Source organism: Entelurus aequoreus, linkage group LG03 (assembly GCF_033978785.1).
Source record: "Entelurus aequoreus isolate RoL-2023_Sb linkage group LG03, RoL_Eaeq_v1.1, whole genome shotgun sequence".
In the NCBI taxonomy this organism is placed as follows: domain Eukaryota; kingdom Metazoa; phylum Chordata; class Actinopteri; order Syngnathiformes; family Syngnathidae; genus Entelurus; species Entelurus aequoreus.
In genome coordinates this window covers 94,494,724-94,517,402 of record NC_084733.1, presented here as the reverse complement: position 1 = coordinate 94,517,402, position 22,679 = coordinate 94,494,724, and the positions used below count along the sequence as shown (strand labels likewise).

General features: G+C 41.5%; 1 protein-coding gene across 1 annotated transcript in view; it reads left to right on the top strand.

Moving 5' to 3' along the window:
* Positions 1–22,420, top strand: part of LOC133645994 (protein cornichon homolog 3-like) — a 56,923-nt gene extending 34,503 nt beyond the window's left edge. The window contains exons 3-5 of the mRNA XM_062040917.1: positions 4,240–4,352; positions 6,577–6,723; positions 20,511–22,420. Coding sequence (XP_061896901.1) covers positions 4,240–4,352; positions 6,577–6,723; positions 20,511–20,538 — 288 coding nt within the window. The 3' untranslated portion in view covers positions 20,539–22,420. The remainder of the gene's footprint in view (positions 1–4,239; positions 4,353–6,576; positions 6,724–20,510) is intronic.
* The last annotated feature ends 259 nt before the right edge of the window (positions 22,421–22,679 follow it).

Here is a 22,679-nt window from a genome sequence, read left to right as displayed (position 1 = left end):
ACACTGCATATACATCATAATAATCATACATTTAAACACTGCATATACATCATAACAATCATACATTTAAACACTGCATATACATCATAATAATCATACATTTAAACACTGCATGTACATCATAACAATCATACATTTAAACACTGCATATACATCATAATAATCATACATTTAAACACTGCATATACATCATAATAATCATACATTTAAACACTGCATATACATCATAATAATCATACATTTAAACACTGCATATACATCATAATAATCATACATTTAAACACTGCATATACATCATAATAATCATACATTTAAACACTGCATATACATCATAATAATCATACATTTAAACACTGCATATACATCATAACAATCATACATTTAAACACTGCATATACATCATAATAACCATAAATTTAAACACTGCATGTACATCATAACAATCATACATTTAAACACTGCATATACATCATAACAATCATATATTTAAACACTGCATATACATCATAATAATCATACATTTAAACACTGCATATACATCATAATAATCATACATTTAATTTCCAAAGCACTTACTGTTTATATTTGTCAAAGTTGCCGAGTATTTCCAATGACATAAAACATGTAATAAAAGTAAAAATGACATATACTGTACATGAGGTGTCAAGGTACATTTGGTGGGGATCCTAACTGCTTATTGTTCATAATGCTATTTTATTTGCTGCTGGGTGAATATTTGATGAGCTCTCATCAATGAATAATATGTATCAGACAAACTGTAGCAAGGTTTTAAAAGAAATGTTGGGCTTGCAAACTTGCATAGGGTGACGTGCACATTTACCCCCCCACAAAAATATATATATTGTTCCACAGCCATTCATTGTTGTTCAGCCTTTTTAAAAGAGTTCTTTTTGAGAGGCGCAGTAATGAAGTCTTGAGTCACTCCTCTATTTTGCTTATTCTTGTTTAGTCGTCAAAACACGCCAAGACACAACTTCTCAAACACTTCCAGCTGCACAATAACATCCCGTCTATTTGTAGTAACAAAATTAAAAAATAGTTTTACATTAAAATCCTACGGAGCCCCTAAAGGGAATTGGGGGTTAAATCACCAAAAATGATTCCTGGGCGCAGCCAATGCTGCTGCCCACTGCTCCCCTCACCTCGCAGGGGGTAATCAAGGGTGATGGGTCAAATGCAGAAAATAATTTTGCCACACCTTGTGTGTGTGTGACAATCATTGCTAATTTAACTTAACATGAGGGAAATGTTTTTTTTTTTATAATTTTTTTTTTTTATTTATTTTTTTTAAACATGTATCTCATGCGCAAGAGAATCTTTTTATAAAGTTATAAAAAAAAAAAAATTTAAATAATGTTTTTTAGACATGTATGTTGTGCACATGAGAGACTTTCGTTATAAAAAATAAAAAAATGTATAATTTTTTATTTTTTTTTAGACATGTATCTCGTGCGCACGAGATACATGTCTAAAAAAAAAATTATAACATGTATTTTTTATTTTTAATAACTTTTTAAAAAGTTTCTCGTGCGCATGAGATACATGTCTAAAAAAAAAAAATGTATAATTGTTTTTATAATTATTTTTTTAGACATGTATCTCGTGTGCACAAGAAACATATCTAAAAACTTTTTTTTTATAACTAAAAAGTTTCTTGTGCACACGAGATACACGTTTAAAAGAATGTATTTATAATTTGTTTTTTTTTGTTTTTTTTAGACATGTATTTAGTGCACACGAGATACATGTCTAATAAAAATTATAACATTTATTTTTTATTCTTAATAAGTTTATAAAAAGTTTCTCGTGCGCACGAGATACATGTAAAAAAAAATAATTTATAATTGCTTTTATAATTATTTTTTTAGACATGTATCTCGTGCGCACGAGAAACATATATAAAAACATTTTTTTATAACTAAAAAGTTTCTTGTGCGCACGAGATACACGTCTAAAAAAATGTATTTATAATTTATTTATTTTTTTTTTAGACATGTATCTCGTGCGCATGAGATACATGTCTAAAAAAAAAATTATATCATGTATTTTTTATTTTTAATAACTTTTTAAAAAGTTTCTCGTGCGCATGAGATACATGTCTAAAAAAAAAATTATAACATGTATTTTTTATTTTTAATAAGTTTTTTAAAAGTTTCTCGTGCGCATGAGATACATGTCTAAAAAAAAAAATGTATAATTGTTTTTATAATTATTTTTTTAGACATGTATCTCGTGTGCACAAGAAACATATCTAAAAACTTTTTTTTTATAACTAAAAAGTTTCTTGTGCACACGAGATACACGTTTAAAAAAATGTATTTATAATTTGTTTTTTTTTGTTTTTTTTAGACATGTATTTAGTGCACATGAGATACATGTCTAAAAAAAATTATAACATTTATTTTTTATTCTTAATAAGTTTATAAAAAGTTTCTCGTGCGCACGAGATACATGTCAAAAAAAAAAATTTATAATTGCTTTTATAATTATTTTTTTAGACATGTATCTCGTGCGCACGAGAAACATATATAAAAACATTTTTTTATAACTAAAAAGTTTCTTGTGCGCACGAGATACACGTCTAAAAAAATGTATTTATAATTTTTTTTTTTTTTTTTAGACATGTATCTCGTGCGCACGAGATACATGTCTAAAAAAAAAATTATATCACGTATTTTTTATTTTTAATAACTTTTTAAAAAGTTTCTCGTGCGCATGAGATACATGTCAAAAAAAAAAAAATGTATAATTGTTTTTATAATTATTTTTTTAGACATGTATCTCGTGCGCACGAGATACATGTCTAAAAAAAATTTATAATTGTCTTTATAATCATTTTTTTTAGACATGTATCTCGTGCGCACGAGAAACATATCTAAAAACTTTTTTTTTATAACTAAAAATTTTCTTGTGCGCACGAGATACACGTCTAAAAAAATGTATAAAAAAAATAATAATAAAAAAAATTTAAAAAAAATAAATAAATAAAAATGTATTTATAATTTTTTTTTTTTTTTTTTTTTAGACATGTATCTCGTGCGCACGAGATACATGTCCAAAAAAAAATTATAACATTTATTTTTTATTTTTAATAACTTTGTAAAAAGTTTCTCGTGTGCACGAGATACATGTCTATAAAAAAAATAGATAAATAAAAAGTTATTAAAAAAAACAATTTCCCACATGTCCCTTTAGGGGCTCCGTAAAATCCTGCTTGGTCAAAGATGTTTAGTAATGTAATCTGTGATTGTTCTACCTAAATAAATGCTAGTACGTCAGTTAAGGAATATAGAGGACATTTTATGGCAGATTAAAATAAAGTGTATATTTTTGTATAGCATGTCCTGGTTGAAATTTCTCAATTACAAAATGTTTAGCAGACTGAATATGAGTTTTTATGAATAACTAGAGAAGATGAAGACATTGCCATGCAAATGACATCACTAAACATCTTTGACAATCAAAGTATGATCGTGACAACGCACATTGTTTGTTATTAATGCGTGGAACTGCTATCTAAACATGGCGTAGCACCTCCTCTGAATGCAAGTGCTCCTACAGCAGGAATTGAAATTCTGAATACCTGCAAAATACAAAGTCTTTTATACAACTGATTTGTTGTGGATACGAAACAAAGCACGTACATGAAAAGGTAAAGATACTCTCCCCTCGTATTAACTTGATTCCTACGCCCTTGATTGACAGTTAGTTTAAGCAGGTTGTGTTGAAGACCAAGGACAAGAATGTTGCATCAGACTGATAAGAACCGCCATAAGTAAAAGCTTCATCTTTGACTAATCTCTTCTGGCACATTTACCCATCAGGATCAGATGAATATGTTGCCGTTCTAAAAAAGGAACAGCTCAGGATTTTAATTGAAATGATGCAGGCATTAAAGAAGATTATTTTGGCACCCACACATCAACTAAGATGGCTTTAATATAGTTGTTTATTAATACACGTGTGATTTTATAAGACATCATTCAATCACAGAAGGAGTCTCATCAGCCTGACACCACCAATGAGAGAAAAGGAGCATCTTAAAGCTTGAAACACATTAAGTAGTCCTTTTAGATCGGTAGATTTGACCATCATGCCCAATAAACACTCACTACAATAAATCATGATGTTGTTATTATTATTATTCATCGCTCCAATACATTTCCATATGTTGATAGGATGACTCATGTTTTCTTGCTATGTCTCTCCGTCCTGTAGTTGGTGCTGCCGGAATATTCCATCCATGTTCTCTTCTGCATCATGTTCTTGTGTGCCCAAGAGTGGCTGACTGTGGGCCTCAACATCCCCCTGCTCTTCTACAACACCTGGAGGTGAGTGCAAGTGTGTGTGCGCGCGTGTGTGTGTCTAAGTGTGTGTGTGTGTGTGTGTGTGTGTGTGTGTGTGTGTGTGTGTGTGTGTGTGTGTGTGTGTGTGTGTGTGTGTGTGTGTGTGTGTGTGTGTGTGTGTGTGTGTGTGCGCGTGTGTGTGTGTGTGTGTGTGTGTCTAAGTGTAGTATTGTAACAGTATGGAAGACAAATGTTGTGTTGTCAGTGTAGTGTTGTAACAGTGTGTAAGACAAATGTTGTGTTTATGTAACATTGTTCAACATGTTGTTGGCCATCAAACTTTGCATCTGACATGAAACTTTCCTGTGCATTCTAGAATATGTCATGACTGCATGAGTCTCACACACACACACACACACACACACACACACACACACACACACACACACACACACACACATGTCAAAAAGAGTGTTGTGTAAATGTTGATGTTGTCACATAAACAATCAGACATCCATCAATAAGGAAAGTAGTTTGTGAGTTGTGTTGTTTGTGAAGAATGTTGGCATCTTTATTTGAGAGCAACTACACAACTTCTGGCTCTGTCATCTCTATAGTTGTGTTGTGTTATAGTTGTGTTATGTTATAGTTGTGTTATGTTATAGTTGTGTTATGTTATAGTTGTGTTATGTTATAGTTAACATAACACAACTATAACATAACACAACTATAACATAACACAACTACAACATAACACAACTACAACATAAGACCTAAAACCCACTCATGACATACATGTTGGCTTGCAACTTTGCTGGTTTAGAGAATCCTCGTACATCAAAGTGTTGCTAAGTGGAGCTAACTACCTACCTACGTCCCTACCTACCTACCTACCTACCTACCTACCTACCTACCTACCTACGTCCCTACCTACCTACCTACCTACCAACATACCTACCTACCTACCTACCTACCTACCAACATATCTACCTACCTACCTACCTACCTACCTATCTACCTACCTATGTATCTACCTACCTACCTACCTACCTACCCACCTACCTACCTATCTACCTACCTACCTACCTACCTACCTACCTACCAACGTACCTACCTACCTACCTACCTACCTACGTCCCTACCTACCTACCTACCTACCTATCTACCTACCTATGTATCTACCTACCTACCTACCTACCTACCCACCTACCTACCTATCTACCTACCTACCTACCTACCTACCTACCTACCAACGTACCTACCTACCTACCTACCTACCTACGTCCCTACCTACCTACCTACCTACCTACCTCCCTACCTACCTACCTACCAACGTACCTACCTACCTACCTACCTACCTACCAACGTACGTACGTACCTACCTACCTACCTACCTACCTACCAACATACCTACCTACCTACCTACCTACCTACCTACCTACGTACCTACCTACCTACCTACCTACGTCCCTACCTACCTACCTACCTACCTACCTACCAACATACCTACCTACCTACCTACCTACCTACCTACCTACCAACGTACGTACGTACCTACCTACCTACCTACCTACCAACATACATACCTACCTACCTACCTACCTACCTACCTACGTACCTACCTACCTACCTACCTACCTACCTACCTACCTACGTCCCTACCTACCTACCTACCTACCTACCAACATACCTACCTACCTAGCTACCTACCTACCTACCTACCTACCAACATACCTACCTACCTACCTACCTACCTACGTACCTACCTACCTACCTACCTACGTCCCTACCTACCTACCTACCTACCTACCTACCTACCTACCTACCTACGTCCCTACCTACCTACCCACCTACCTACCTTCCAACATACCTACCTACCTACCTACCTACCAACGTACCTACCTACCTACCTACCTACCTACCTACCAACATACCTACCTTACCTACCTACCTACGTACCTACCTACCTACCTACCTACCTACGTACCTACCTACCTACCTACCTACCTACCTACCTACCTACCTACCTACCTACCTACCTACCTACCTACCTACCTACCTACCTACCTACCTACCAACATACTTCCAACCTGTTGAGGAATCTGAAGCTTTGCCATTCTTCATCCATGATCAACAACATTCTTCTCCCCATACCCTTTTCTGCCCCGCTGTCTCGTCGCCATTATCCCACCCCCCCCCCCCCCACCATTCCATTCCCTGTGGTGTGGAACGGGTCAACTACCCGCGGTGTGGTCTTTGCCCTCTGCGGTAGGTACTTCCATTCCCCGACGGACACCAAGGAGTTGCTCTACGACCCGGCGTCGGTGATGAACGGGGACACGCTGAAGTTCTGCCTGAAGGAGGCCTGGTGCAAGTTGTCCTTCTTCGTCCTCTCCTTCTTCTACTATCTCTACTGGTGAGCCGGCGGCCATACTTCTTTTATAGCATCGGTGACAACGCGGGTAAAACTCTTCACATCGATTGTTTACCATCACCGGGAGTCGCCATTGGGTCCCACGAAGCAGTGCGACTCTCTGAATGAAGCAACCATTTCTCGAACAACCACATGCAAGTTAGGTGCGCCACCACACTAGTTGCTGCTAATGTTGCTAATGCAAGTTAGGTGCGCCACCACACTAGTCGCTGTTAGTGTTGCTAATGCAAGTTAGGTGTGCCACCACACTAGTTGCTGCTAATGTTGCTAATGCAAGTTAGGTGCGCCACCACACTAGTCGCTGTTAGTGTTGCTAATGCAAGTTAGGTGCGCCACCACACTAGTTGCTGCTAATGTTGCTAATGCAAGTTAGGTGCGCCACCACACTAGTCGCTGTTAGTGTTGCTAATGCAAGTTAGGTGCGCCACCACACTAGTCGCTGTTAGTGTTGCTAATGCAAGTTAGGTGCGCCACCACACTAGTCGCTGTTAGTGTTGCTAATGCAAGTTAGGTGCGCCACCACACTAGTAGCTGCTAGTGTTGCTAATGCAAGTTAGGTGCGCCACCACACTAGTCGCTGTTAGTGTTGCTAATGCAAGTTAGGTGCGCCACCACACTAGTAGCTGCTAGTGTTGCTAGTGCAAGTTAGGTGCGCCACCACACTAGTTGCTGTTAGTGTTGCTAATGCAAGTTAGGTGCGCCACCACACTAGTCGCTGTTAGTGTTGCTAATGCAAGTTAGGTGCGCCACCACACTAGTCGCTGTTAGTGTTGCTAATGCAAGTTAGGTGCGCCACCACACTAGTCGCTGTTAGTGTTGCTAATGCAAGTTAGGTGCGCCACCACACTAGTCGCTGTTAGTGTTGCTAATGCAAGTTAGGTGCGCCACCACACTAGTCGCTGTTAGTGTTGCTAATGCAAGTTAGGTGCGCCACCACACTAGTCGCTGTTAGTGTTGGTAATGCATGTTAGGTGCGCCACCACACTAGTCGCTGTTAATGTTGCTAATGCATGTTAGGTGCGCCACCACACTAGTTGCTGTTAGTGTTGCTAATGCATGTTAGGTGTGCCACCACACTAGTCGCTGTTAGTGTTGCTAATGCAAGTTAGGTGCGCCACCACACTAGTTGCTGTTAGTGTTGCTAATGCAAGTTAGGTGCGCCACCACACTAGTCGCTGTTAGTGTTGCTAATGCAAGTTAGGTGCGCCACCACACTAGTTGCTGTTAGTGTTGCTAATGCAAGTTAGGTGCGCCACCACACTAGTCGCTGTTAGTGTTGCTAATGCAAGTTAGGTGCGCCACCACACTAGTCGCTGTTAGTGTTGCTAATGCAAGTTAGGTGCGCCACCACACTAGTTGCTGTTAGTGTTGCTAATGCAAGTTAGGTGCGCCACCACACTAGTCGCTGTTAGTGTTGCTAATGCATGTTAGGTGCGCCACCACACTAGTTGCTGTTAGTGTTGCTAATGCAAGTTAGGTGCGCCACCACACTAGTTGCTGTTAGTGTTGCTAATGCAAGTTAGGTGCGCCACCACACTAGTCGCTGTTAGTGTTGCTAATGCAAGTTAGGTGCGCCACCACACTAGTCGCTGTTAGTGTTGCTAATGCAAGTTAGGTGCGCCACCACACTAGTCGCTGTTAGTGTTGCTAATGCAAGTTAGGTGCGCCACCACACTAGTTGCTGTTAGTGTTGCTAATGCAAGTTAGGTGCGCCACCACACTAGTCGCTGTTAGTGTTGCTAATGCAAGTTAGGTGCGCCACCACACTAGTCGCTGTTAGTGTTGCTAATGCAAGTTAGGTGCGCCACCACACTAGTTGCTGTTAGTGTTGCTAATGCAAGTTAGGTGCGCCACCACACTAGTCGCTGTTAGTGTTGCTAATGCATGTTAGGTGCGCCACCACACTAGTTGCTGTTAGTGTTGCTAATGCAAGTTAGGTGCGCCACCACACTAGTTGCTGTTAGTGTTGCTAATGCAAGTTAGGTGCGCCACCACACTAGTCGCTGTTAGTGTTGCTAATGCAAGTTAGGTGCGCCACCACACTAGTTGCTGTTAGTGTTGCTAATGCAAGTTAGGTGCGCCACCACACTAGTTGCTGTTAGTGTTGCTAATGCAAGTTAGGTGCGCCACCACACTAGTCGCTGTTAGTGTTGCTAATGCAAGTTAGGTGCGCCACCACACTAGTTGCTGTTAGTGTTGCTAATGCAAGTTAGGTGCGCCACCACACTAGTTGCTGTTAGTGTTGCTAATGCAAGTTAGGTGCGCCACCACACTAGTTGCTGTTAGTGTTGCTAATGCAAGTTAGGTGCGCCACCACACTAGTTGCTGTTAGTGTTGCTAATGCAAGTTAGGTGCGCCACCACACTAGTTGCTGTTAGTGTTGCTAATGCAAGTTAGGTGCGCCACCACACTAGTTGCTGTTAGTGTTGCTAATGCATGTTAGGTGCGCCACCACACTAGTCGCTGTTAGTGTTGCTAATGCAAGTTAGGTGCGCCACCACACTAGTTGCTGTTAGTGTTGCTAATGCAAGTTAGGTGCGCCACCACACTAGTTGCTGTTAGTGTTGCTAATGCAAGTTAGGTGCGCCACCACACTAGTTGCTGTTAGTGTTGCTAATGCAAGTTAGGTGCGCCACCACACTAGTCGCTGTTAGTGTTGCTAATGCAAGTTAGGTGCGCCACCACACTAGTCGCTGTTAGTGTTGCTAATGCAAGTTAGGTGCGCCACCACACTAGTTGCTGTTAGTGTTGCTAATGCAAGTTAGGTGCGCCACCACACTAGTCGCTGTTAGTGTTGCTAATGCATGTTAGGTGCGCCACCACACTAGTTGCTGTTAGTGTTGCTAATGCAAGTTAGGTGCGCCACCACACTAGTTGCTGTTAGTGTTGCTAATGCAAGTTAGGTGCGCCACCACACTAGTCGCTGTTAGTGTTGCTAATGCAAGTTAGGTGCGCCACCACACTAGTTGCTGTTAGTGTTGCTAATGCAAGTTAGGTGCGCCACCACACTAGTTGCTGTTAGTGTTGCTAATGCAAGTTAGGTGCGCCACCACACTAGTCGCTGTTAGTGTTGCTAATGCAAGTTAGGTGCGCCACCACACTAGTTGCTGTTAGTGTTGCTAATGCAAGTTAGGTGCGCCACCACACTAGTTGCTGTTAGTGTTGCTAATGCAAGTTAGGTGCGCCACCACACTAGTTGCTGTTAGTGTTGCTAATGCAAGTTAGGTGCGCCACCACACTAGTTGCTGTTAGTGTTGCTAATGCAAGTTAGGTGCGCCACCACACTAGTTGCTGTTAGTGTTGCTAATGCAAGTTAGGTGCGCCACCACACTAGTTGCTGTTAGTGTTGCTAATGCATGTTAGGTGCGCCACCACACTAGTCGCTGTTAGTGTTGCTAATGCAAGTTAGGTGCGCCACCACACTAGTTGCTGTTAGTGTTGCTAATGCATGTGACCTTGAGAGAACTTGATTCTTTACTTCATTGACAAGCACTCCAAGAGCTTCGGTAACATTTGCCAAATGTTTAACCCAATGTGTTGATGTCATGTGCTGATAATAATCACTGCGGATCTTGTTCCATGTGTCATGTGGGGGCCGCAGTGTGTGGAACCTGGATATATCCCTCTAATAGGTGGGAACACTTCAAGGTACCATCCTCACATTTTTGAACCTTGCACTATGTTTTGCTGCCATTGACAACATTCTAGTACAAGAAGCCAAGCATTCATTGTTCACCTTTTTTGTTTGTTTTTCTGTTGCTTGTACACTAGCACTGGCCACAATATTAGGGACCCCCGCACTAATGGCACCATAGCAGACATGGATCCTTTAAAACAGAACTTCTTATCTCTAACACGGAGTTAGTAGTCCCACTCTTGATTGTAATCGTACACAATAATTACAGTTTAACAGGATCGATATTGTCAAGTCATAATAAAATGACGTGTTAGTCATACAGGTTACCATCGAGGCTTTGGTCAGGCTAATTACAAAGTAAATAGCCATCAAAGATACTGCAAAAGAAGAGACTTCTCATGAAAAAAGACATTTACAAAAGCCCAAAAGCAGTGAAGTTGTCACGTTGTGTAAAAGGTAAATAAGAAGAGAATACAACAAATCCTTTTCAACTTATATTCAATTGAATAGACTGCAAAGACAAGATATTTCATGTGCAAACTTTGTTATTATTTGCAAATATTAGCTCATTTAGACTGCAACATGTTTCAAAAAAAGCTGGCACAAGTGGCAAAAAAGAGTGAGAAAGTTGAGGAATGCTCTTATTTGGAACATCCCACAGGTGAACAGGCTAATTGGGAACAGGTGGGTGCCATGATTGGCTATAAAAGCAGCTTCACAAACAAGGACGGGGCGAGGGTCACCACTTTGTCAACAAATGCCTGAGCAAATTGTTGAAGGACAACATTTCTCAACAAGGAATTGAGGGATTTCACCATCTACGCTCCGTAATATCATCAAAAGGTTCAGAGAATGTGGAGAAATCACTGCAGGTAAGCCATGATATTACACACCTTGGATCCCTCGGGCATCGAAAAGCCACATCGGCGTGTAAAGGATATCACCACATGGGCTCAGGAACACTTCAGAAAACCACTGTCAGTAACTACAGTTGGTCGCTACATCTGTAAGTGCAAGTTAAAACTCTACTATGCAAAGCCAAAGCCATTTATCAACAACACCCAGAAACACCGCCGGCTTGGCTGGGCCCGAGCTCATCTGAGATGGACTGATGCAAAGTGGCAAAGTGTTATGTGGTCTGACGAGTCCACATTTCAAATTTGGAACATGAATTATCTTGTCTTAGGTTGAAAAGGATTTGTTGTATTCTCTTTTTGTTTACCTTTTACACAACGTGACAACTTCACTGCTTTTGTAGTTTGTACATACAATTACAAAATGCTAAATTAATAATAATTATGTTTCTTAAATAAACTGACAATAAAATTGAAGTGCAAATGAAAATACAGCTTCATCAATTTAGTCATCATTTTTGCACTTAAGAAACTTTTCTCTGACTTTAGCTGCAGACTTCTCATGTGTGATGTTGTCATTACTGCCACAAGTGGTGTAAAAGTGTATTACACCTGAGTACTTGTGTGATGTTGTCATTACTGCCACAAGTGGTGTAAAAGTGTATTACACCTGAGTACTTGTGTGATGTTGTCATTACTGCCACAAGTGGTGTAAAAGTGTACTACACCTGAGTACTTGTTGTCATTACTGCCACAAGTGGTGTAAAAGTGTATTACACCTGAGTACTTGTGTGATGTTGTCATTACTGCCACAAGTGGTGTAAAAGTGTATTACACCTGAGTACTTGTGTGATGTTGTCATTACTGCCACAAGTGGTGTAAAAGTGTATTACACCTGAGTACTTGTGTGATGTTGTCATTACTGCCACACATGGTGTAAAAGTGTATTACACCTGAGTACTTGTGTGATGTTGTCATTACTGCCACAAGTGGTGTAAAAGTGTACTACACATGAGTACTTGTGTGATGTTGTCATTACTGCCACAAGTGGTGTAGAAGTGTATTACACCTGAGTACTTGTGTGATGTTGTCATTACTGCCACAAGTGCTGTAAAGGTGTATTACACCTGAGTACTTGTGTGATGTTGTCATTACTGCCACAAGTGGTGTAGAAGTGTATTACACCTGAGTACTTGTGTGATGTTGTCATTACTGCCACAAGTGGTGTAAAAGTGTACTACACCTGAGTACTTGTGTGATGTTGTCATTACTGCCACAAGTGCTGTAGAAGTGTATTACACCTGAGTACTTGTGTGATGATGTCATTACTGCCACAAGTGGTGTAAAAGTGTATTACACCTGAGTACTTGTGTGATGTTGTCATTACTGCCACAAGTGCTGTAAAAGTGTACTACACCTGAGTACTTGTGTGATGTTGTCATTACTGCCACAAGTGGTGTAAAAGTGTATTACACCTGAGTACTTGTGTGATGTTGTCATTACTGCCACAAGTGGTGTAAAAGTGTATTACACCTGAGTACTTGTGTGATGTTGTCATTACTGCCACAAGTGGTGTAAAAGTGTATTACACCTGAGTACTTGTGTGATGTTGTCATTACTGCCACAAGTGGTGTAAAAGTGTATTACACCTGAGTACTTGTGTGATGTTGTCATTACTGCCACACATGGTGTAAAAGTGTATTACACCTGAGTACTTGTGTGATGTTGTCATTACTGCCACAAGTGGTGTAAAAGTGTACTACACCTGAGTACTTGTGTGATGTTGTCATTACTGCCACAAGTGGTGTAGAAGTGTATTACACCTGAGTACTTGTGTGATGTTGTCATTACTGCCACAAGTGGTGTAAAAGTGTATTACACCTGAGTACTTGTGTGATGTTGTCATTACTGCCACAAGTGGTGTAGAAGTGTATTACACCTGAGTACTTGTGTGATGTTGTCATTACTGCCACAAGTGGTGTAAAGGTGTATTACACCTGAGTACTTGTGTGATGTTGTCATTACTGCCACAAGTGGTGTAAAAGTGTATTACACCTGAGTACTTGTGTGATGTTGTCATTACTGCCACAAGTGGTGTAAAAGTGTATTACACCTGAGTACTTGTGTGATGTTGTCATTACTGCCACAAGTGGTGTAAAAGTGTATTACACCTGAGTACTTGTGTGATGATGTCATTACTGCCACAAGTGGTGTAAAAGTGTATTACACCTGAGTACTTGTGTGATGTTGTCATTACTGCCACAAGTGGTGTAAAAGTGTATTACACTTGAGTACTTGTGTGATGTTGTCATTACTGCCACAAGTGGTGTAAAAGTGTACTACACCTGAGTACTTGTGTGATGTTGTCATTACTGCCACTTGTGGTGTAAAAGTGTATTACAACTGATTCTTTACTATCTCCCAATACTAAAGATTCCTTTAAAGAGGATCTAGATATGTGTTGGATGTACTTTGGTGTAAATGTTGCGTACATTTCACTCTCATAACCTACTTTGAGCATGCTGCAGAACCTCCATTTACGAACTCAATTGGTTCTTGAGCACGGTTCATAACCCTAAAAGTTTGTACAGTGAAGTAGAGTTCTGTAAAAAGAATCAATGTAAACATGAATATTTGCTTCGAGCCTGGACAAATGTCCTTATTTTAGTCAAAAAATACAATTATATATGTGTGTGTGTGTATATATATATATATATATATATATATATATATATATATATATATATATATATATATATATATATATATATATATATATATATATACGTACTGTGAGTGTCTATATGCAAATGTATACTGTATATATATATATATACTGCATATATATCAAACCAAATAAGGGGGTATTAGATTAACAATTAATTTTTTATCCAAACTACAACCATCTTAAGTATCAACACACACACATACACTCCAAAAACGTTCACCACCATGTTGCTACAATAAAAAAACAGAAAGAGGAAAATAATTTTACTTTGAGTCTGCGAGTATTTGTGTTATTGTTGAAGACTCGGGGTGATGAACGAGCAGCGGCTTCACGTAGTCACCGCTAGCGTTAGCACAACTTAGCGGTGCGAGGTGATCCTTCATGGGCTTGCGTCCCGGTAGTGTCTTCTCCTTCGCTGCAATGAAAGTTTGCTGTGGCGTCTTTTTCGGTCTCATCACAACTAAAGACGAGCTGCGGAACAAAAGACTTCTCTCGCTGATAAAATCCATGAAGTCAGCGTTTGAAAAAATTATCTGCGCTAGCTTTGTAGGAGCTACAGTGTTTCCCATAAACTGCCAAGATACCTGTGGCGGTGGGGGCGTGGCTATGGGCGTGGTCACCATGACATCATCCAGTAATTTGCACAATTTACTACAATGATATGATTTTCTCTAAAAAGCCTCAAAAAATGTATACTTACTAATTAATAATAACAGTTTTGTTTTAAACGTCCGTCCATCCATCCATCCATCCATTTTACAATATAATTACAACACTTTATGTACATATTTATATACAGATTTGAACAATAAGTTATTCACTGAAATATATTTATTAATTGTGGTTCTTACAAAAAATACATCTTATAAAATATAAAAGCTAAAATGTCTCAAAGCTCTGCCCCTTTAATTAGTGCATACTGAATAATTTAACTTTAGCCTACTACTACAAGCATATTATTTACCAGCAACATAAAGTGAAACAGAGGCAGAGGTGTCCTGCCACAGTCAGTAACAAATAAACAGAAAACAGTAGTGGTCAAATACAAATAAGGCAACGAGAGAAGTATCCTACACTTCTCTTTTGTAAAGTAAATGTCAACAGCCGATACGGGCATCTACATCTACTATGTGATTTGCCTGAGAAGCTGGACAGGACACAAAAAAATTTATTTTTATTTTTTATTTGTGGCGGACGTAATTTTTTCGTGGCGGGCCGCCACAAATAAATGAATGTGTGGGAAACACTGAGCTAGCAGCCTCGCTATCGTCCTCATTTTAGACTTTTCCAACCACCCGGGGCGCACCTTAAATTGTTCTTAAGTATCGGTTCCAGCATGGCGACCTCTGGACATCAAGTCGCCGCATGAACGCTGGCTCTTTTTGCAAATGATTCAAAAATGCTATCACCCGTTAGCTAGCTGCTTCTAACAGCTTTCCCACCTGGTCGATGTGAAGATATTTACCACATTTAGCCAAGTTAGCAACAATAAAAAACATCCTTCTTTTTCATAATGGTTGCAATGATGGCTGCCGTCATATTGCAGTCCACACGTATCTCTTATGTGTGGCTGCCATCATATTGCAGTCCACACGTGTCTCTTATGTGTGGCTGCCATCATATTGCAGTCCACACGTGTCTCTTATGTGTGACTGCCATCTACTGGTCACACTTATCATTTCACCGTGTACCAAATAAAATAGCTTCGAGGTGGGTAAGCACAACCAGCATGATGCCGTACATTAGGTGCACTTTCCATTGAAGTGCAGTTTGTAAACATTCATAAAGGACAAACTGCAAACTGACTCTGAATTGAAACCGATGTTCTAAATTCCTAGCGATGTGGTTCAGCAGTGTGTGACACTTACCTTTTGTCCTTTTGAGGGTCTTACCTAATATGGAAACCAAAGTTGTTTCAAATGGCAGATCTGAAGCCGGTGGAGGATGTTCCAGTTCAGGTATATTTCCTGATGGCATTAGAACTTAGCTCTGCATGAAGTGTCATAATCAGATGTTGACAAACCCTAGACCACTGTGACCTAGGGTTTAATGTAGACCACTGTGTCCTAGGGTTTAATATAGACCACTGTGTCCTAGGGTTTAATATAGACCACTGTGTCCTAGGGTTTAATGTAGACCACTGTGTCCTAGGGTTTAATGTAGACCACTGTGTCCCAGGGTTTAATATAGACCACTGTGTCCTAGGGTTTAATATAGACCACTGTGTCCTAGGGTTTAATACAGACCACTGTGTCCTAGGGTTTAATGTAGACCACTGTGTCCTAGGGTTTAATGTAGACCACTGTGTCCTAGGGTTTAATGTAGACCACTGTGTCCTAGGGCTTAATATAGACCACTGTGTCCTAGGGTTTAATATAGACCACTGTGTCCTAGGGTTTAATACAGACCACTGTGTCCTAGGGTTTAATGTAGACCACTGTGTCCTAGGGTTTAATATAGACCACTGTGTCCTAGGGTTTAATGTAGACCACTGTGTCCTAGGGTTTAATATAGACCACTGTGTCCTAGGGTTTAATACAGACCACTGTGTCCTAGGGTTTAATGTAGACCACTGTGTCCTAGGGTTTAATGTAGACCACTGTGTCCTAGGGTTTAATATAGACCACTGTGTCCTAGGGTTTAATACAGACCACTGTGTCCTAGGGTTTAATGTAGACCACTGTGTCCTAGGGTTTAATGTAGACCACTGTGTCCCAGGGTTTAATACAGACCACTGTGTCCTAGGGTTTAATGTAGACCACTGTGTCCTAGGGTTTAATGTAGACCACTGTGTCCCAGGGTTTAATATACTCTACATGGATCTTCATTGGATTACGGTTCAATTCCGCATTGAGTTGAAGATTTTAGTCCTGACTTTCCGTGCGTTGCATGGTGGGGCCCCTCAGTACACCACTGACTTGTTATGCCCCTACTCTTCAGTTTCATGGTGGGGCCCCTCAGTACACCACTGACTTGTTGTGCCCCTACTCTTCAGTTTCATGGTGGGGCCCCTCAGTACATCACTGACTTGCTATGCCCCTACTCTTCAGTTGCATGGTGGGGCCCCTCAGTACATCACTGACTTGCTATTCCCCTACTCTTCAGTTTCATGGTGGGGCCCCTCAGTACACCACTGACTTGTTGTGCCCCTACTCTTCAGTTGCATGGTGGGGCCCCTCAGTACATCACTGACTTGTTGTGCCCCTACTCTTCAGTTGCATGGTGGGGCCCCTCAGTACATCACTGACTTGTTGTGCCCCTACTCTTCAGTTGCATGGTGGGGCCCCTCAGTACATCACTGACTTGTTATGCCTCTACTCTTCAGTTGCATGGTGGGGCCCCTCAGTACATCACTGACTTGTTGTGCCCCTACTCTTCAGTTGCATGGTGGGGCCCCTCAGTACACCACTGACTTGTTATGTCCCTACTCTTCAGTTGCATGGTTGGGCCCCTCAGTACATCACTGACTTGTTATGCCCCTACTCTTCAGTTGCATGGTGGGGCCCCTCAGTACACCACTGACTTGTTGTGCCCCTACTCTTCAGTTGCATGGTGGGGCCCCTCAGTACACCACTGACTTCTTATGCCCCTACTCTTCAGTTGCATGGTTGGGCCCCTCAGTACATCACTGACTTGTTATGCCCCTACTCTTCAGTTGCATGGTGGGGCCCCTCAGTACATCACTGACTTCTTATGCCCCTACTCTTCAGTTGCATGGTGGGGCCCCTCAGTACACCACTGACTTGTTATGCCCCTACTCTTCAGTTGCATGGTGGGGCCCCTCAGTACATCACTGACTTGTTATGCCCCTACTCTTCAGTTGCATGGTGGGGCCCCTCAGTACACCACTGACTTGTTATGCCCCTACTCTTCAGTTGCATGGTGGGGCCCCTCAGTACACCACTGACTTGTTATGCCCCTACTCTTCAGTTGCATGGTGGGGCCCCTCAGTACACCACTGACTTGTTGTGCCCCTACTCTTCAGTTGCATGGTGGGGCCCCTCAGTACACCACTGACTTGTTGTGCCCCTACTCTTCAGTTGCATGGTTGGGCCCCTCAGTACATCACTGACTTGTTATGCCCCTACTCTTCAGTTGCATGGTGGGGCCCCTCAGTACATCACTGACTTCTTATGCCCCTACTCTTCAGTTGCATGGTGGGGCCCCTCAGTACACCACTGACTTGTTATGCCCCTACTCTTCAGTTGCATGGTGGGGCCCCTCAGTACATCACTGACTTGTTATGCCCCTACTCTTCAGTTGCATGGTGGGGCCCCTCAGTACACCACTGACTTGTTATGCCCCTACTCTTCAGTTGCATGGTGGGGCCCCTCAGTACATCACTGACTTGTTATCCCCCTACTCTTCAGTTGCATGGTGGGGCCCCTCAGTACATCACTGACTTGTTATGCCCCTACTCTTCAGTTGCATGGTGGGGCCCCTCAGTACACCACTGACTTGTTATGCCCCTACTGTAGCGGATTGTCCGAAGCTTAAACTGCAACAAAAGTGAGTTTAGTACAAAAGGTTTATTTACCAATAATGAAAAGTACAAAGTTGGATTGAGCTGCCCATGCAGACAAACAAACGTCCTCCGGAGGACACAAGAATCAAGCAATCCTCCCCAGCCCTTGTCACTTGGACATTTTATCTGTTTCCCTCATGCGTCAAGGTCCTGATGTTTTCGACCTGTTTGTTTTGCAACATCCTTGAATCCCTTAGTCATGCTTAGACAATCAAAACATTTTGTAGAATGGTCGGCCCAACTCTATACTGAACTTTGGCCTACATCTAGTCCTTCAATGGTTTAGAATAGAAAAGAAATGAAACAAGCAGACATTCTTGACAGACACGAAATATAGCTCAAAGGTCAGAAATTCCACCACACTACTCTTCAGTTGCATGGTGGGGCCCCTCAGTACACCACTGACTTGTTGTGCCCTTACTCTTCAGTTGCATGGTGGGGCCCCTCAGTACACCACTGACTTGTTGTGCCCCTACTCTTCAGTTGCATGGTGGGGCCCCTCAGTACACCACTGACTTGTTGTGCCCCTACTCTTCAGTTGCATGGTGGGGCCCCTCAGTACACCACTGACTTGTTGTGCCCCTACTCTTCAGTTGCATGGTGGGGCCCCTCAGTACACCACTGACTTGCTAGGCCCCTACTCTTCAGTTGCATGGTGGGGCCCCTCAGTACACCACTGACTTGTTGTGCCCCTACTCTTCAGTTGCATGGTGGGGCCCCTCAGTACACCACTGACTTGTTGTGCCCCTACTCTTCAGTTGCATGGTGGGGCCCCTCAGTACACCACTGACTTGTTGTGCCCCTACTCTTCAGTTGCATGGTGGGGCCCCTCAGTACACCACTGACTTGTTGTGCCCCTACTCTTCAGTTGCATGGTGGGGCCCCTCAGTACACCACTGACTTGTTGTGCCCCTACTCTTCAGTTGCATGGTGGGGCCCCTCAGTACACCACTGACTTGTTGTGCCCCTACTCTTCAGTTGCATGGTGGGGCCCCTCAGTACATCACTGACTTGTTGTGCCCCTACTCTTCAGTTGCATGGTGGGGCCCCTCAGTACACCACTGACTTGCTAGGCCCCTACTCTTCAGGGCGCAGCCTCCGGTCTTCAGGCCAGGGTCTTCTAAAGATCCCAAAAACGTAGTTTTAAAAGCTGGCATTCCAGACTATAGCCCCCAGACTCTGGGACAACTTGCCCCAGTCCCTCCGTGATCTTGACTGTGTTGAAACTTTTAAAGAAACATTAGAAAACTTCTCTTTTTAGTAAAGTTTTTAGTTAATGCACCTTCTAACTATCATTTTTAATCCCCTTTGTATCCTTTTTATGATGTTGTCTCTGTTGTTTTGATTGAATTGTTGTTTTTCTTCACCTATGTTTTGTACAGTGCTTTGTCATTTTATTGGTAAAAAGTGGTTTATAAATAAAATGTACTTATTATATATTTGAAACTGCATTTGACAACTCTTACTCATCAGCTCAGGTTTTTGACATAAAAATGTTTTTTATTTGAGTCGTCTTTATAGTTTTGCATCTTTGTTGACTTTCTCAGTGCTTTTACATGTTTTAAGTGTGTTTATTGCTCATTTCAGCTTTAAACATTAGCACAATGTTCCTACGTTTTTTGACTTGACAAAAACCGAGACCAGTAACGCGGTGGTGAAATGTTCAACACCAGTCAGAAGGGTGGAATGGTCCTGAATTAAAACTTTTGACTGGTGATGTATTATTAAAAAAATATATTTATCTCGGGCGGTGATTCTCAAACTGTGGCTCCATCTAGTGGTATCACTGAAATAAATGTTCAAACACAGTGTTACTGTTCAAACTGTGCGTAATGTTACAATGGCCAACAATATGAAATAAAACCTGTGGAGAGACAAATGGTTTCCAAAGTTTGAGAACCACTGATCTAAGATGTTTTATCCAGCATTTATACCCAAAACTCCTATCTTATTCTAGCACTGTACCACTGCGCACACCAATCCACAAGTGTCCACTCACTTTGTGTTCTTCTTCTTGTGTTTCAGTATGATCTACTCCCTGGTTACCTCGTAACAACCCACTCCTGGAGAGACCATGGCTACACTAACTGCCATATTTACCGGAGTTTCTCTTTGTAAACCAAGCAAAGAGAGTTTCCTCTGATTGGTTCTTTCACAAGAGAAGGGACATACCGTATGTCTGAACTGAGTCTACCATTTACCGTTTGATTGGTCGTAGCCACTGCCTGGGGAACATTTAGGACGTAAACACACACTTCCACAGCTTCTTCTTGAGGGCCACAGTCACCGACACTTACCGGTAGCAGCGATGGTAGCATGGAAGTTGAAGAGCACAGTAACGTTTGCACAGTTTGTCTCAGGCACAGCAGGGGGAATCACCCCAACACTGCCCGACCCAGCACAGATCACCCGTCTCCCCTCACCCGTCGTAGCAAGGGTGAGTGGGAAACGGGTGGGTGGGGTAGATGAGTTGTATCGCACTGCTTAAGGGGAAAAAACGACTCTTTGGATGACTTAGCGTGGTGTGCATTTTGATGTACTCTTTGACAAAAGGCATTTTGACTCAAGCATCGAGCTTCTGTATAGCAGCAAATGCCTTTTTATTCTTGTTTTGGTGTTGTGCCACGACCAAGGACGTTTCTAAAGACTCGCCTGTCCTTTGCACAAGTAGTGTATTTAATCTTGCACAATGTTCGGCTGCGCGTCCAAGATGGCGGGTGGTAATCCAGCCAAGGTCTTCCAGTGTCTACCATTCCAAACAGGGAAGTACTTTTCCACCTCTGTTCAAGCAAGGGACCAAAATGCCTTCTTCTTTGGTAAGTTTTTCTTCCAATGAAAGAAAGAAGAAGAATGAATGATGCACAAAAAGGGACATTGTGGACTACAAGCACTGGTTCCAACCTACCAGTGACACTGAACTCTGTACTCCGTCCAGCACATACTGTATGCTTGCTAGAACGCATCAAAGTAAGATGTAGCCTCCCATACTGAGGTCAGACTAGTAGTCTTTGAACGATAACGTACACTCCTGAACACAATCTTTAGGACGGGAGGGAAATTACAAGTACAGTACTGTAGTAGTATTTTGTTACCAGACTGTAAACTCCAAGTCGGGACCCAAGGTGGACCACTCCTTATATCTCACATCTCTGCACCCTGACTTGTCTACATGTACATTCTGATTGATTGATTGATTGATAAATAGAACATTAAAATGTGAAAAGAAGAAACAGAAATAAGAGTTAGTCCAAACTGTTTAAAAGCCCGTAGAAAATGTCCACATCTGGCTTTTGTGTCCTTTCCTGTCAGGCATCAACTCCTGATGCAAAAAGTGTTGAAGTGTACGTAAGCTTGAGGGAGATACAACAACGGATTCAACATGTCTGAAAAGATCCTGAGGTTTATAAAAGAAAGAAACTTCAAAGCATCTCCGTGAAGACACAGCAGGATCCTTCACCCAAATAAGGACCTTGCTGAGTCCTGACTTGTCCATGTCAACAATCCTGCCATGTTCAAAGAGAGACATGTGGTCTAACAGAGGCCATGATGTCTGACTGAAACAGGACTTACAGGTCTTACATTTTTGATTAGCTGGGAAAATAAGAATTGAATGCAGTTTTCAATAAACGACCCCAGTCCCCTTCTTGCCTCTTGCTAGTCTTCCTTTATTTTGTTGCTTGACTTGGATCATTTCCCCCAGTCTTAAAGTTCTGTTCAGGAGTGAATGTTCTGTCCCAAACGGAGCACATGTCTCCCAAATGAAGTCTTAGACCTGCATCCTTTAGGCGTAAAGACCTAACCACGTTGTTGCTAGACTACGTTTCCACCACCGTCCTGAAGGAAACATATGAAGTCCTGCAGTTTGTCCCATTCCATTTTTTTTACCCTTACTGTGTTTGTGAATTTAGATATTGTTCATGAAATAAACTATTTTAAAGTCAAAAGTATGTTTGATGTGTTTCTGTGGGTGTATGTTCCTCCTCCAGTGGTAGGACTACATGCTGTGGGTTTAACGAATTTCTCTATGGAATATTTCATTTAAGTACAATGAAGACCAAGGGAAAAATCTCAGCCATTACCAAAACATACCCGTAATTTTATGAAGGTGATTCCACTGCTGTGGTTCTCTTACTCTCGGGAATTACCTATTCAGGAATCGCAGGCTTTCCCTTGACGAATTCCCAGATTTCCCAG